This window comes from Armigeres subalbatus, chromosome 1 (genome assembly GCF_024139115.2).
Source record: "Armigeres subalbatus isolate Guangzhou_Male chromosome 1, GZ_Asu_2, whole genome shotgun sequence".
Taxonomy (NCBI): Eukaryota; Metazoa; Arthropoda; class Insecta; order Diptera; family Culicidae; genus Armigeres; species Armigeres subalbatus.
In genome coordinates, this window is record NC_085139.1 from 289,137,335 (window position 1) to 289,153,275 (window position 15,941).

The 15,941-nt window shown below is 41.1% G+C and overlaps 1 protein-coding gene and 1 long non-coding RNA gene across 2 annotated transcripts; both read left to right on the top strand.

Moving 5' to 3' along the window:
• The first annotated feature begins 8,359 nt into the window (after positions 1–8,359).
• On the top strand, positions 8,360–12,479 carry LOC134219128 (uncharacterized protein K02A2.6-like). Its single transcript, XM_062697827.1, has 2 exons — positions 8,360–10,092; positions 10,205–12,479. Exons 1-2 carry the CDS (start codon positions 8,360–8,362, stop codon positions 12,477–12,479), a joined length of 4,008 nt encoding a protein of 1,335 aa, XP_062553811.1.
• A 2,035-nt stretch (positions 12,480–14,514) lies between these two features.
• On the top strand, positions 14,515–15,022 carry LOC134215510 (uncharacterized). The gene is made up of 2 exons (XR_009980199.1): positions 14,515–14,589; positions 14,659–15,022. It is a non-coding gene; the product is annotated as an uncharacterized LOC134215510 (long non-coding RNA).
• The last annotated feature ends 919 nt before the right edge of the window (positions 15,023–15,941 follow it).

Sequence of the window (15,941 nt, forward strand, 5' to 3'; positions counted from 1 at the left end):
TCTGCAGTGCACCAGTTAGTGTCTTGGATAGGAGGAGTGGAGACCCGGAGTTGACGACCAAAAATCGGTTCAGCGCGGAGTTGATGCTTACGGCCACTATCAGGCGCAGCGGGATATCAGCTGGCAGTACTGGGAGAATTGAAGGCTTCGTATGAAGCCTAAAGCAGGCGCGGGAGATTGGAACCCTGAAAGTTAGTAGGGAGGCCCCAAGTACCAAAAACAGAGTCGGCGCGGCCGAAAAGCAGAGTCGCTACATCCGACAGGCGGCGCGGGAAGTTGGGACCCTGAAAGCCAGTAAGGAGGCTCCAAAGGTCATTGACAATCAAGCAAGTTATGTAGACAGCGTGCAGCAAGGAGCTGTTAACGACGAGCGATACCGCCACCAAAACACGTTCCACGGAAGAGGCTAGAGGACCAACAACAAGAAACGAAACCTCGCCATCCTTGCCATAATGTAGATCATTACATCAGAGACAGCTGTGAACACGGTCACTACCACAACAACCGTAGAGAACATCGACCAGCGTTCAGTCTACTGGAGCCGGCGAACAAGCAGCATTGCCTCCACCACAACAATCGGCGAAAATGCAAATCCGCCTGAGCGACATTGACTGATTCAGGCATGGGTCTAGAACGCAGTGGTAATCTGTTACTGGGGGTCACTACGAAAAACTCTACCGAAGCAACGCGACCGGGGGGCGCGGTAAAACCTCCTATTGGGCTCGTAGTGATTTAGGATTCGGAAATGTTTCCTTTTCTCAAACGTAGCAGGCAGTATCCGCTGTACTCGTTCTCTTATTAGCCAACTTTAGTGTACATTTTCGTTACATGTAAAATCTCTAGTTTTATTGTAGCTCCTAAAACTAGTAAAGATCAGTTTTGAGTGTTTTGCCACAGGATCGGCATAGCACAGATGATGGGACAAGAAAAGCGCAGAGACTTTTGCTCATTAGTGAGCGTTCAGATCACCTCTGGCAGGACTCGCTGCCGTTATGTTTATTTTGATTATGTTTTGAGCTTATGGATCTGGCGAGCAAGGATGCTCGCGTGTGTTAGTTATGATGTATTGTCGGAAACTTAAGGTCTGCTTAAGTCGATGACGTTTTGATCTGCTCTGTCTCTCTGCGACTTCTTGAGGAAGTGAGTCTAAGAGTTTTTTGTGAGCTGCCTGCCAGCGCTCACAAAAAACTCTGCGCCTGTGGTAAGGTTGTGTTACGTTTACGTCATTTAGTATGTTCATTCATTAAAATTCGTAAAGATTTGTCAGAATATGGATCGCAAATATCGCCTCGCATGCCCGCATAACGTACCAACCGCCAATTCGAATACAAACCAGAAATGCATCCCTGCGGGAAACAAAAAGCCCTTCCGTACGCTGTCGTGTCAATTTGACGTGACTGAAACACACGCACACTTCGAACGACCACAACGTATGTCGTACACGGTAAAAAATCAACACGCTCAATTTAACTGTTCCATCTATTGAATGATCAACTTTTAAATCACTATTATTGAAAATGATATTCCTTTGATTTTGAAGTGGTGTCACAAGTGTGTTGAATGCAGACAATTCCATAACATCAACAGTGTTGATCAAAGTGCTACTCACTGGATGTTGAAATGATTAGCACTTCGATCAGCCCCAATAATGTCTCCACTAGAATTGAAAGTGCTATGCTATTGAATTCACAGGTTCAATGCTATTGATTTAAAAGTGGAGCGATATTGGTGTTGTTCTAAAAATAGATGACAGTTCTTTCATCTGTTCTGCTTATTTCAAGAGGTATTTCGAAGTGTGAGATGGAGTCATGGTAAGACGAAGGACTTTCAAGCAAAGGTATGTTATTCAAATCTGAGCTGAGGTAATTCTATTTTTTTATTTTGTTGTTTTATAATCAAAACATTGTGCACGTCAAATGGAAGTGGTGGTCTTTGAAAGCGATAAGCTCAGCTATTGATATTGATTTGATTCCAAAGTAGTGCATATTCAAATGCAGAACAGTTCGCATGAACGTGTATATTTTTTACCGTGTATTGATAGCAGAAACGTACGACACTGTTTCCGGGTCGCCTCTGTGAGAAGCATCGCCGTCGCCATCATCAGGCATTCATAAAAAGTTAAACTTTTGTCCACACACGAGGGACAATATATTCAGTGCCGTTAAACTGATTCGTGCTGTGCGTACAATTGTGGAGGTGTTTTAACTTCAGCGGGAGGAAGTAAAACCCGAGACGGCCTACATCGCAGGCAAACACAAAAGTAGTGGGCGAAGTTAAGGCAATTTGCATCTCTCAGATGGTCCGGATTTCCAACCGAGGAAAAAATAGCGACGAAAACTTTGTGCTGATCGAGAAAACATCGAACAAGGTCGAGCAAAGGCTAAAATTGGCCACAATTGTCCGAAGCTGATCACAGAACGGTCTCTAAAGTCGGCCAGAGTCTCAACAGTTCAAAATACCCCATCCATTGGGGTGTTTTTGAAGACTGGCGTTCTCTTGGACTACTATTTTGCCAGACCGTGAGCTTGGAGGACCGTTGTTCTTGTCAGATAACGTAAGCATCTCCACCGGACGGGTAGATAGGCCGGATCGCTTAGCAGTCTTCGTCGAGTTGCGGATCGGTTTTGCCGGGTCATCGTGGAGAAAGGTGTCCGTTTTCCGCGGACTTCGGAGGTGGTCCGGCCAAAGCAGATCGTTGGTACGTGAAGGAACCGAACGCGGTCGTACTGGACGGCCAGAGGGGTCTCCAGCGGAGGACGTTCGTCGTGCGAGTGGTGCGATGGCAGGGTGCATGAGGCGGATAATCCCGGCGGCAAGTGAGCCGTCAGAAAGTTGGTAGGCCAGGGTGCACCTAAGAAGAAGATTCGTGAGTACACAAACTGTTAGTCTGTAAGCAGAATGATTAGAGAAAGGAGAGAGTAGATAGCAGGACAGGAGCAGTAGAAGAAAATGAAATGACAGTCGAATATATGTGATGAATGAACATTCGTGAGATTCTTGAACTTTATTTCATGGTTGAGCACATGTCCTCCAGTTTGTGTGAATTTTGTCCGCTTTAGCAATTACGCTCTACCGCTACCGGAGATTTCGCAACACTGGATACAGAAGTGGCGAAAAACCTGATTGAAGAACTGAACGGAATGTGGAAAAGAGGACACGTAGAGGACACCTTGAAAGCCATAAAAATAGTGGCGATTCCCAAACCTGGGAAAGAACAAACGACACCTGCTGGGAAACGACCTATATCACTAGTCCCCACTTTAACAAAGGTAGTGAATACGGCGGTCTTAGAGAGGCTAAGAGAAGAGGTAGAGGAAAAACAACTATTACCTGAAACATCTTTCGGCTTCAGAAAGGGATCATCGACGACAACCTGTCTATCGTACATCACGAATGCCATCAAGAAAAACAAACGCGAAAAGATGCTAACGGCCATGATCTTCATCGATCTAAGCAATGCGTTTAACACTGTTGATTGCACAATACTAGCACAGATACTATACGACATCAGAATAACACCGGAATTGGTTGCATGGATACACAGCTTCCTAACAAATCGCAAAATAATATTCCATATGAGAAAAGAGACAATAACTCGGACGATAAATAACGGTCTACCACAAGGAGATGTGTTGTCGCCAACGTTATTCAATCTCTATTCTGCATCTTTACACGAAATACAGGAGGAAAATGTGGAGTTAGTACAATACGCCGACGATTTCGGCATACTTGTAACAGCAAGGAATTTACAAGAGCTAAATGAAAAGGCGCAAAATACAGTAGACAAATTCATTGCAATAGCAGAGAAACTGAAGCTAAAGATCAACGGAGCTAAAACAAAAGCAATACTATTCCAGAACAGCAATAAAGAAATGGACATACAAATCAACAATGAAAAATTAGAGACAGTACGTACACACCCATACCTAGGAATCACTATGGATAGATACCTCAGTTTCGGTCCACACATACGAGAACTGCAGAAGAAAGTGGTGGATAGAACGAATATGTTTAAAGTCCTAACTGGTATTAAAAAGGGCACACCCATCAACTATGATCAAAATCCACAAAGCGCTAGTAAGGAGCACAATCGAATATGGGTCCATGATACATAACAATGCCAGCGCAACGAATCGGAAAAGAATAATTACCGCGAACAATATGGCTCTGAGGAAAGCGACAGGATGCACCAGGTCTACGCCATTAAACACCTTGGCTGCAATTTCAGGAGAAGAGCCAATTGAGCTGAGGCAAGCGTACGTCACATCGAAAGAAATAGCGAGATACTTCGAGAGGAACAACGTAGTAGCTGCACAACTCACACAATTAATTCGACCAGAAGACGACGATATGAGCAAGTACTCATCCCTAGAAAAAATATATTCCCAACATCAGAACATGTTCAACAACATAATTCCAATCACCCAAATACAGACTAAAATGTCGAAATACATGCATACCTTGACGGAATGGTTGGCAGCAAAAGAACGCAAATCCAAGAAACCTTAAACAAATGGTTTTGTACTTGCTTAATGGACCCTACAAAGAAAAACAGAGAATCTACACGGACGCCTCCAAGATTGGAACGAGATGTGCTGTAGGCGTGTATGTGGAAGCACACAAGAAAAGACTGTACTTCAAACTAGAAGAAGAAACGAGTATCACGTCAGCGGAAATTTTGGCTATTCGGATAGCAATGGGATATATCGAAGAAAGGGAAATGAACAACGTCGTAGTACTCACCGATTCCAGAACTGCCTGCGAAATGCTAGAAGACGTCCAAGCACTCAGAGCCGGACCTGAGATACTAGCTGAAATACTATGCATCGCCGACCGTCGGAATACATCTCTACAATGGGTACCCAGTCACACTGACCTAAATGGTAACGAGATAGCAGACGAGCTGGCCAAACTAGGACTCACTTGCGACGATCCACCAGTTTACCGCAATAGGATTCTTCGTACCGATTCACAATTTCGACTGAAAAATATAAAACAGGAGAAAGCCGAAAACTGGTACCAACAATATTCAACTGAAAAGGGGAAAAAATACTATGAGATACAACCATCTTTTGACCTAGAACCATGGTTCACAAAAACAGACATGTCGGGACCAGACATACGGCTTACAAACAGATTAATGGCAGGACACGATTTCTCCAAATACTGGCTGGGAAAAATGAAATTAACAGAGAGCGAAAACTGCGATACTTGCCATGTTCCCGAAACCGCAGAGCACACAATTCTGCGATGTCCGGTATATGATACTATTAGAGCAAATTATAGTTGTCGGGTCGTGCCTAACTACGACCCTGATTATATGTAAGATAGATGGGGTAGGTTGGCAGCACTGAAGATGCGGCGAAAGAGTAGAGTGTTGGGCGAGCTACGAGCAAGTGTTTATTTCGTCGGGAGTGTTGGACAACTGATTCGTGGAATAAACTAAAGAAATTAGAAAAGTGTACTGGTGGTTTCTATTTAATATCCGACATATTTTGGCGACGGAGGATAAATCTAAGCGATCTCGGTTTTCTGTGGCGGAAAAAAAATTATTTGGAAGTCAGTGTGCGTGTTTTCGAAATTCAAAAGCTATTTTTTCGGGAACGATCAACTAAGAGTGTCCAAGGCTAAATATAAGCGTAAGTAGCATGAAGTGAACATATACTGGGTGACGTGCCTGGAAGAAATACACTTGGCTTGTTATTTTGCTAAAATGTTGAAAAAGCGTGATTATTCAAAAGTCTCCAGTTGAAAAGGGAAATGGCGGATATGGCGTAGCCCCAGTCAAAAAAAAAAAAACGTAACGAATTGTGAAGGTATTAGTTAACTCAGTGCTATACAAGAGTGGTACGGCAGGTCTAACGAACACATACATGGAAGCATTAATAACCAGAATATGGCTTGGTGTAGTGGTGATGGAAAAATCTGTGGATGTACATAACGATTCGTGCATGATTGACAAGGTTGTGTAACGGTTGCAAAAGAGGAAAGAATAAGCACGCTGCTATGTGCTGATGGAGTTTTGGGATCAAGTGAGGAAAAAAATACCGTTTTGCTTCGAATTGCCGGACGCTTCGAAAGCCGGACACTTCAATCGTTATTTGACTTTATTTACCATCTTAACAAGTATTTCTTGGGTTATCAATGCAGGGAACGATTCTTGGACTTGAAACCATTCTAACAAATGTAAGTAATTCGTGATTTGTGGTAAAAACTTGAAAATTAGAGGTTAAAGTTGAAAGCATGTCATAATCAACGGTGAATTTCGTTTTTCTTAGAATGCAGCTTAAGACTCAACATTAGAAAAACTAAGCTCATATTTTCTATATTCTATCATTTGCAAGGGGTATTAGTAATTTATTAACATAGTATGGCAGCACTCTTTGTCATGAGTTAGAGACATTGCTTGGGAATTCATAGCTTTTTAATTTTTATTACATTTTCTTTGTGTCCGGACTTCGAGGCAAGTATTTACAATTGCTTCGATTTCCGGACATGCTGAAATGATGTTAAATAACTGTTCATTAGTTAAGTTAATTGAAATCAAATGATTCGTAATGAGCAATCATAGTTACAATTTAGTTAGTTTTGAGTTGCTACACCACAAAAGGAACATTGCTTGCTCTCAGCTTATCGATATATACTTATAAACATATTGTAAATGGTATCACTTTATTAATTGTACACAAGTAGCAAAACTTGCCTACAGTTTCTAGTAAAGGTTGTCTTCAAATGTATTTTTTTAACCATTCACATTTTTGTAGAAAAAAAAACAAGTTCGTAAAACTAGCTTTTTTAACAGAATTGTATAAAAAGACGCGTTGTGAACGACTCCCGTCAAGTAAAAAAAAACTCAACATTTCTCGGACACGCCCGGATTTATCAATCCGCATGAATTCATTATTCCAATCGCTCCTTTCAATCCTTGATTTCCAAGAGCAAACTGAAACGGATTTCAAAAGACACATAAATACCACTAATTGCAGCTTACTAGAAAATATTTCTTTACTCACAGACACGTCAAATGTCAAAAAAGCGTTCTACCTTGGGAAGAGGGAGGAAATTGTATGAAATTATTAGATTCCCAATGTTGTATATTGCAGTTAAATGCCCCCGCTTGGTTTCAAATGCTGTTTTTGGTAGTCCTGGTCAATCTCGGAGCAGAAACTTCGGATGGTACACACTACCGGAGGATGCCAGATTTCCATAAATTTGTATAGAAACCTTACCTTACGGATTTATATGAATCGAGAAATATGAATGCTGTATCCTAGTTGTCTCTGAACGGATTGAGTTGGCTATTTAAAGATCAATATAGCCAAACTCGAAGTGTCCGGAAATTCGAAACAAAAGTGTCCGGAATTTGAATCATCCCGTATACTGTGTCCGGATTTCGAAGCACGCGATGTTCAATGTTTTCGATTATATTAGCTATGTCGTGCATACAAAATGTCATTTTCAGTACACTACAGCAAATTCGATAAGTTAATTTTGAGAGTGTGAGTTATCACTCAGTGTCAAGTACTTAATTCCATTTGTAATATTGAACTGAAAATTTAGCAGTGCTTAGGTGTCCGGACTTCGAGTCGAAACGGTATATAAAGAGGGATACAGCGTTGCGGAGTGGTTAAGTACTAAAGCAGATTCGTAAAAATTATTGAGAATCGTAAGCCTTTTTTATGGATAATAAAATGACAACAAGAATAAATAAAAATGCAATGAATAATCTATGTGCGGATAACGGTGGCAGAATCAAGAAAAGAATAATGGTTGTGTACCCATTAGTAATTAAATCTGGTTATGTACCAATTGGAGATGCTAGTGAGAATGGGTTGTGTACCCACCGTTGCGCTTGGTTATGTACCAAAATAGCAAACAGGTAATAGTGATAACTAAAATGGGTGGTGAACATGGTAACGGGTAGTGTACCATGATGATCGGGTTGTGTACCAAGGTGAAGAACGGTTGTGTACCGTGATAAGGAAGGGTCTTCTACTATAGTAGAGAAGTGTTATATTTCGTAGTATGACTAGGGTTATGTACCCATTTAAGCATGACCTTTAGTAGATTTTGATAATACGTAAAGAGTTAAAGGTACGTTCTCGAAACACGACTTATATGATTCGTAAACGATAAGGATATTGGTTACCATTTGGCATTAAAAGGTAAGTGGAGTTATTTGGTTTTATTTTTTGGAAACAATATGTTAACAACGAATGGATTTTGGGTGAAGTTATGAATGGAAATTTGAATTATTACCACAGGCACGTCAACAGAGTTATGAGAATCTTGTTTTGGATAGAGATTTGATTTAGAAAGAAAACATACATTTTTTTGTTCATTTTTCATTTTCGTTAGCATGAGTAGCTCGAGTCGAATCAAACCGTTTGACGTCACGATTGAAGCAAGTCGTTTACCGATAGAATGGGAGACGTGTAAATTTGACCTGGAATCATTTTTTGTGGCTCAAAGAATCGAAACACAATTTGAGAAACGTGCACAGAAGGCTTATCTTAGTGGACCTGAATTACAAGGATTATTGAGACATCTTCCGGGAGTCGAAAAGGTGCCACATGTTGCAATTGACCCCCCGTATTACGACGTGGCTGTCCAATGCCTTGATGACTATTTTGAGCCTTTCCGACGCAAAACTTTTGAACGCCACTTGTTCCACCAAATCAGCCAAAACTCAGGAGAACGTTTCACTGAATTTGTGATGCGTCTCCGGAAGCAGATTTCAAGATGCTGTTATGATGCTTCGTTGATCGAAGAGCTTATCGCTGACCGGATAACGCAAGGATGTAGCTCGGAGGAATTGAGAACTAAATTACTTCAGAAAGACAGGAATTTGGAGGAAATCATCGCATTGGGAACGAGTTTGGCGGAGTCTACTCAGAAATCCACAGACCTGAGCCGACATCCTACACTGAGGAAGGACCAGCAAGAGATAAACATAGTTCGTCATACCTATCGAGGGTATTCGGAGGATCAGCGCAATTTTAGGCCGGAAATGCGAGGCAAGAGAGGTTTCCAACCAAGGTTCCCGCGGAACCACTCGAATGATCGGTTCATCTGTTACAGTTGCGGCAAACGAGGACATATTCAAGGAAGTGGTGATTGTCCCGCAAAAACAACTAAATGTGCTAGTTGCGGCAGAACTGGCCATTGGGCCAAACGGTGCTACAGTCGAAGACCAGCAGCGAAGCGAGGCCAAGAACTGTTGGCAACGTCCGATGAGCCTAAACCAAAACGAATCCGTGCAGTTGTCGAAGAATCAGAGAAGGATCGTGCACAGTACATTTTTTACGCGATGGGGCGTAACGTGTTCGTATTTAAGGTAGGCGGAGTGGAAATACCGATGACCATTGACTCGGGTGCGGACGCCAATATCATCAATCAAGATACTTGGAATCAGATGAAGGAGGCAGGTGTGAACGTTGTAAACATGTCGTCGGAGACTGATAGAAATCTGATCGCGTACGCAACAGAGCAACCCATGGTTATTAAAGGAATGTTCCAGGCGGAAATTGAAGCGGGAGGAAACAAAGACTTCGCGAAGTTTTATGTTGTGGAAGACGGTCAACAATGTCTACTCGGCGATAAAACAGCGAAAAACCTGAAAGTTCTAAAGGTTGGCTTCGACGTTGGAGCAGTAACGGACAAAAAGGACGAACATTTTCCAAAGTTCCGTAATGTTATTGTTGAAATACCGATTGATGCAGATGTACAACCGGTACAACAACCCTATAGGCGTCCTCCGATTGCACTCGAAAAGCAGATAGAAGAAAAGCTACATTCGCTGCTTCAACAGGACATCATTGAGCGGGTGAAGGGACCATCTCCATGGGTCTCTCCGATGGTCCCAGTTACCAAAGACTCAGGAGAAATTCGATTATGTATCGACATGCGCCAGGCGAATAGAGCAGTTTTGAGGGAGACGCATCCTTTACCTTTGATTGATGAGTTACTGAGCTCGATGAACGGTGCAGTATGTTTCTCAAAGATCGACATTAAGGACGCCTACCATCAGGTGGAGATCTCTGAGAAGTCAAGGCCGATCACAACTTTTATCACCAAGCAGGGCCTGTTCAGGTAGATTCGTTTTGCGATAATTTTTATATAGTTTGGTTCACTTTTAACAAAAAAAATTAAATAAATATTTCTTGACTTTTTTCTTATTATCCATTGCTCAAATCTGGAATAGGTACAAACGGTTAATGTTTGGGGTTAGTTGCGCACCAGAACTATTCCAGAAAGTGATGGAATCGGTGGTAGCAGGACTTGACGGGATAATTGTTTATCTAGATGATGCTATTGTTCACGGACGAACCCAAACAGAACACGACGAAAGGTTGAAAGCGGTTCAAGATAGGTTGACTGAGTACGGAGTTCTTTTGAATGATAAGAAATGCGTATATAATGTAAGGTCACTCGAGGTTCTGGGACACGTATTATCAACTGATGGTATTCGCCCAACGGAGAGTCGGATTGATGCAATTAAGAAGTTTAGAGAACCACAAAATGTGGCCGAGTTGAGAAGCTTCCTGGGATTGGTCTGTTATGTTGGCCGGTTTATCCCGGATCTGGCTTCAAGAACTGATTCCCTCAGGCAACTTCTTCGTACGGGAGTACGATTTGAATGGGCAGAACAGGAAAAGACGGATTTTAAGGCACTTAAGGATACCATTTCTAAAATTGAGTATCTAGGATTCTTCAATCCCAAAGACCATACAAAACTTATTACGGATGCAAGTCCAACGGGACTCGGAGCAGTGCTACTCCAGGAGGATTCTGATGGAAGAACCAGAGTGATTGCATACGCCAGCAAGGCACTCACAGATGTTGAAAAGAAATACTTTCAGACGGAAAGAGAGGCGTTGTCACTTGTTTGGGGTGTAGAGAAGTTTAAACTATACTTGCAGGGTATAAAGTTCAGTTTACTGACTGATTGCAAAGCATTGGAGTTTTTGTTCAGTCCAAGATCTCGTCCGTGTGCTCGTATAGAACGATGGGTCTTAAGATTACAGGCTTTCAACTACAATGTCGAACACATACCAGGAGCAGCGAACATCGCGGATGCTCTTTCACGACTAACAGTTCATCCCGCGGAGCAATACGATTCTGACGCTCAAGAATATGTCCGTTGCGTAGCCGAAAAAGCGGTACCAGTTGCACTAACCTTCACAGAAATAACGCAAGGAACTCTGGAAGACGCGGACATTCAAGCGGCAATCAAGGCTCTTGAGATTGGACGATTCGATGACATTCCAAAAGAATATAAACCATATGAGTCTGAATTGTGCAGCGTGGACGGAGTTTTGCTCAGAGGTAACCGGTTAGTAATTCCAAAGACTCTAAGAAATCGAGTAATAGAACTGGCTCACGAAGCGCATCCGGGTATCGCTGCGATGAAGCGCAGGCTGCGGCAAAAGGTATGGTGGCCTTTGTTGGATAAAAGTGTAGAAAACTGTGTTAAACAGTGTAAACTATGCACAATGGTCTCTTCGTTGGGTGTTCCTGAACCGCTACATAGAACTAAGATGCCAATGATGCCATGGATTGACATCGCTGTGGATTTTATGGGTCCGTTACCGTCCGGTCACAACCTCCTGGTCCTCGTGGATTATTTTAGTAGATTCACAGAAGCCATAGTGATGAAGCAGATCACCGCTAAGCGTACCATCCAAGCACTTCATGAATCTTTTTGTAGATTCGGCGTTCCAGAAACAATCAAGGCGGATAACGGCCCCCAATTTATAAGTGATGAATTAGCAGCATACTGCCGAGAATATGGCATCCAGCTCCGTAAAACTACCCCTTATTGGCCGCAGGCAAACGGAGAGGTGGAGAGAGCGAATAAGACTATTCTGAAACACTTGAAAATAAGTCAGGAATCTGGAAGCGTGGATTGGGTTTGGGATTTACGTTCGTTTTTACTAATGTATAACTCTACACCGCATGCGACAACCGGGGAAGCGCCGTCCTCTCTCATGTTCGGAAGGGTTTTACGTGACAAGCTTCCAAGTATGGACCACAGAAGGTTTCGAATGAACGCAGAGGAGATTCGGGACAGAGATTGGTCGAAAAAACTGAAAGATGCGGAATACAGTGACACTCGCCGTCATGCAAAGCTTTCCGAACTCAAAGAGGGAGATGTAGTTGTCGCAAAGCGAATGCATAAGAGCAACAAATTATCAACGACTTTTGGTCCGGAAGAGTTCGAGATCATCAAAATGAATGGTTCGGATGCAACACTGCGGTCAACTGAATCAAAACGCATCGTCCACCGCAACGTAGCTCATCTGAAGCCGCTGCTGAGTAAAACGCCACTTGAAGATCACGAGACAATGGCGAAATCTAGGGATACGAACCAACCAGGATCAACTTTAGATTCAAGGTCGGAACAGCGGCCAATGCGATCACTACGCGCCCCCACATATTTGAAGGACTATCAAACTAAAGCTGTTTATGACTATTGATTATAGGGGGGGTGTCGGGTCGTGCCTAACTACGACCCTGATTATATGTAAGATAGATGGGGTAGGTTGGCAGCACTGAAGATGCGGCGAAAGAGTAGAGTGTTGGGCGAGCTACGAGCAAGTGTTTACCGTTTTGCTTCGAATTGCCGGACGCTTCGAAAGCCGGACACTTCAATCGTTATTTGACTTTATTTACCATCTTAACAAGTATTTCTTGGGTTATCAATGCAGGGAACGATTCTTGGACTTGAAACCATTCTAACAAATGTAAGTAATTCGTGATTTGTGGTAAAAACTTGAAAATTAGAGGTTAAAGTTGAAAGCATGTCATAATCAACGGTGAATTTCGTTTTTCTTAGAATGCAGCTTAAGACTCAACATTAGAAAAACTAAGCTCATATTTTCTATATTCTATCATTTGCAAGGGGTATTAGTAATTTATTAACATAGTATGGCAGCACTCTTTGTCATGAGTTAGAGACATTGCTTGGGAATTCATAGCTTTTTAATTTTTATTACATTTTCTTTGTGTCCGGACTTCGAGGCAAGTATTTACAATTGCTTCGATTTCCGGACATGCTGAAATGATGTTAAATAACTGTTCATTAGTTAAGTTAATTGAAATCAAATGATTCGTAATGAGCAATTATAGTTACAATTTCATTAGATTTGAGTTGCTACACCCCAAAAGGAACATTGCTTGCTCTCAGCTTATCGATATATACTTATAAACATATTGTAAATGGTATCACTTTATTAATTGTACACAAGTAGCAAAACTTGCCTACAGTTTCTAGTAAAGGTTGTCTTCAAATGTATTTTTTTAACCATTCACATTTTTGTAGAAAAAAAAACAAGTTCGTAAAACTAGCTTTTTAACAGAATTGTATAAAAGACGCGTTGTGAACGACTCCCGTCAAGTAAAAAAAAACTCAACATTTCTCGGACACGCCCGGATTTATCAATCCGCATGAATTCATTATTCCAATCGCTCCTTTCAATCCTTGATTTCCAAGAGCAAACTGAAACGGATTTCAAAAGACACATAAATACCACTAATTGCAGCTTACTAGAAAATATTTCATTACTCACAGACACGTCAAATGTCAAAAAAGCGTTCTACCTTGGGAAGAGGGAGGAAATTGTATGAAATTATTAGATTCCCAATGTTGTATATTGCAGTTAAATGCTCCCGCTTGGTTTCAAATGCTGTTTTTGGTAGTCCTGGTCAATCTCGGAGCAGAAACTTCGGATGGTACACACTACCGGGGGATGCCAGATTTCCATAAATTTGTATAGAAACCTTACCTTACGGATTTATATGAATCGAGAAATATGAATGCTGTATCCTAGTTGTCTCTGAACGGATTGAGTTGGCTATTTAAAGATCAATATAGCCAAACTCGAAGTGTCCGGAAATTCGAAACAAAAGTGTCCGGAATTTGAATCATCCCGTATACTGTGTCCGGATTTCGAAGCACGCGATGTTCAATGTTTTCGATTATATTAGCTATGTCGTGCATACAAAATGTCATTTTCAGTACACTACAGCAAATTCGATAAGTTAATTTTGAGAGTGTGAGTTATCACTCAGTGTCAAGTACTTAATTCCATTTGTAATATTGAACTGAAAATTTAGCAGTGCTTAGGTGTCCGGACTTCGAGTCGAAACGGTATTCGTCGGGAGTGTTGGACAACTGATTCGTGGAATAAACTAAAGAAATTAGAAAAGTGTACTGGTGGTTTCTATTTAATATCCGACAATAGTTTTGGAACAAAATTCACTAGCTTGACAGAGCTTTATAAAACTAAACAAAAGAGCTTTACTCAGAAGTCATCAAATTCGTTCGACAAACTAATTTGAATCTATGACAAAAGTCACAAATGTCATAAATACAAAAACAGAACAAAAAAGTTAAAAAGTGCATTGCGTTATGAACGTTACGAATTGCATCTGGTCATATGGTCTTTGCTACCGGGCCAACAACAGAAGTTGACAGCTGACAACTTCGATCAAGAAAAAAGAAGAAGAAGAAGAATATACAAATTTATAGCCAAAATCCGACGATGAAAAGCGACAATCTACGAGCTACAGCAGGAAGCAGACCAAGTAAGTATATGAAATAAGTAGGCAAAAACTACTAAATCGTAATAATAATTATTTGTGATTTTATTTCAGATTTAGCAGAATTCACTTGCTAACGAATATTTTCACCGCAACTGGGCGTTTTTATAAATAATTTATATGCAGATGTGTATAAATAAATCTGTTGAATGTTGAAAAGGATGGAATTGGATTTGGAAATCGAAGTCGGTGTGATAGATATTGTAAGCAATATGAAAATGCGAAATGAGAGCGGCTCTTCATTTTTCTATTCATTTTACAACAAGGAAATGGATTCGCTTTAGTAGCGAGGTGATACAGAGAATTATAATTGGAAGACAAGAAACCAAATTCAGGTTTTTTTTTGAATATTTCTGTTCTAGGTTCAGTTTTAAACATGTTTCCACAAAATAAATAAACCTCATGATATGAAACTAAACGCATTTCTTTGTTGCTTCGTAAAGAATGTTCTTTCTTTTTGATGTTGATATCCAATCCCAACTTTTGTCCTAGAAGCGGTATGTTTGGGACGAAGTCGTGATGCCCGCAATTCTTTCGAGTATCCGGTAACAATAAATCGTTATGTGCTTCACATAAACAGCCTACGGGTGATGGTAAATTGCACAAGTAACGAAGTTGTTCTAAACTGTTTTACTGCTCTTGTTGCTTTGGAAATCAAAGAAATGTTTCTGTTGAAATCTTCAAACACAGAGAAACAGACGTCTCACTCTACACATCTTCCTTCGTTCATCTTTTTAACGGTGGATGGCGCTTCCATCGCTTTTGCTTGTGTTTGACGTTTGCTCACTACCGCCACCTGGTTGCCGCTTGTCCACCTACAGTGCATTTAGCATTGAGCGATAATGTTTTCGTGACGATGATTTTGATTGCATTTTGTTCTAAGTGAGACGTCTGTTTCTCTGTGCTTCCAACATGTGTATTTATACAGTCAAACAAAACAAATCGAATGAAAGCTCAATATGTTTAAGCGCTTGACGAACGCTTCAGTGGCGCCACCACTACATGATCCGAAACGTTCCAAATTAATAGTGCATTTGAAATCACCGTTGAGGTGTGCGATGGATGTGCTAGCGTTTGTTATGTCTGTTAGTCTGTGCCCTTAGTATTGATAAAAATTGCAGAAAATCTGTTTTTCTTTTCCAAAACAATTTCGGCGTATGTAATTAAATAGCAAGAGAAAAAGAAGTAATTTCAGTAATAAATCAGCTACAATAAGGGTCTGTCTCATTTGGAGAATTAAACTTAAAAGTGACAGAAAATTTAAAAATCACCCGGTCATAAGAATGGCTGGTGCCACCCATAAATTCCAATAAGACATCGATGAAAAAATGATTCGG

What these genes read in the sequence shown, in the direction of transcription:
- LOC134219128 (XM_062697827.1), top strand. Translation starts at nt 8,360, where the DNA reads ATGAGTAGCTCGAGTCGAATCAAACCGTTTGACGTCACGATTGAAGCA. An exon ending in ACCAAGCAGGGCCTGTTCAG is followed by an intron (nt 10,093 to 10,204) that starts GTAGATTCGTTT and finishes AATCTGGAATAG; the next exon opens with GTACAAACGGTTAATGTTTG.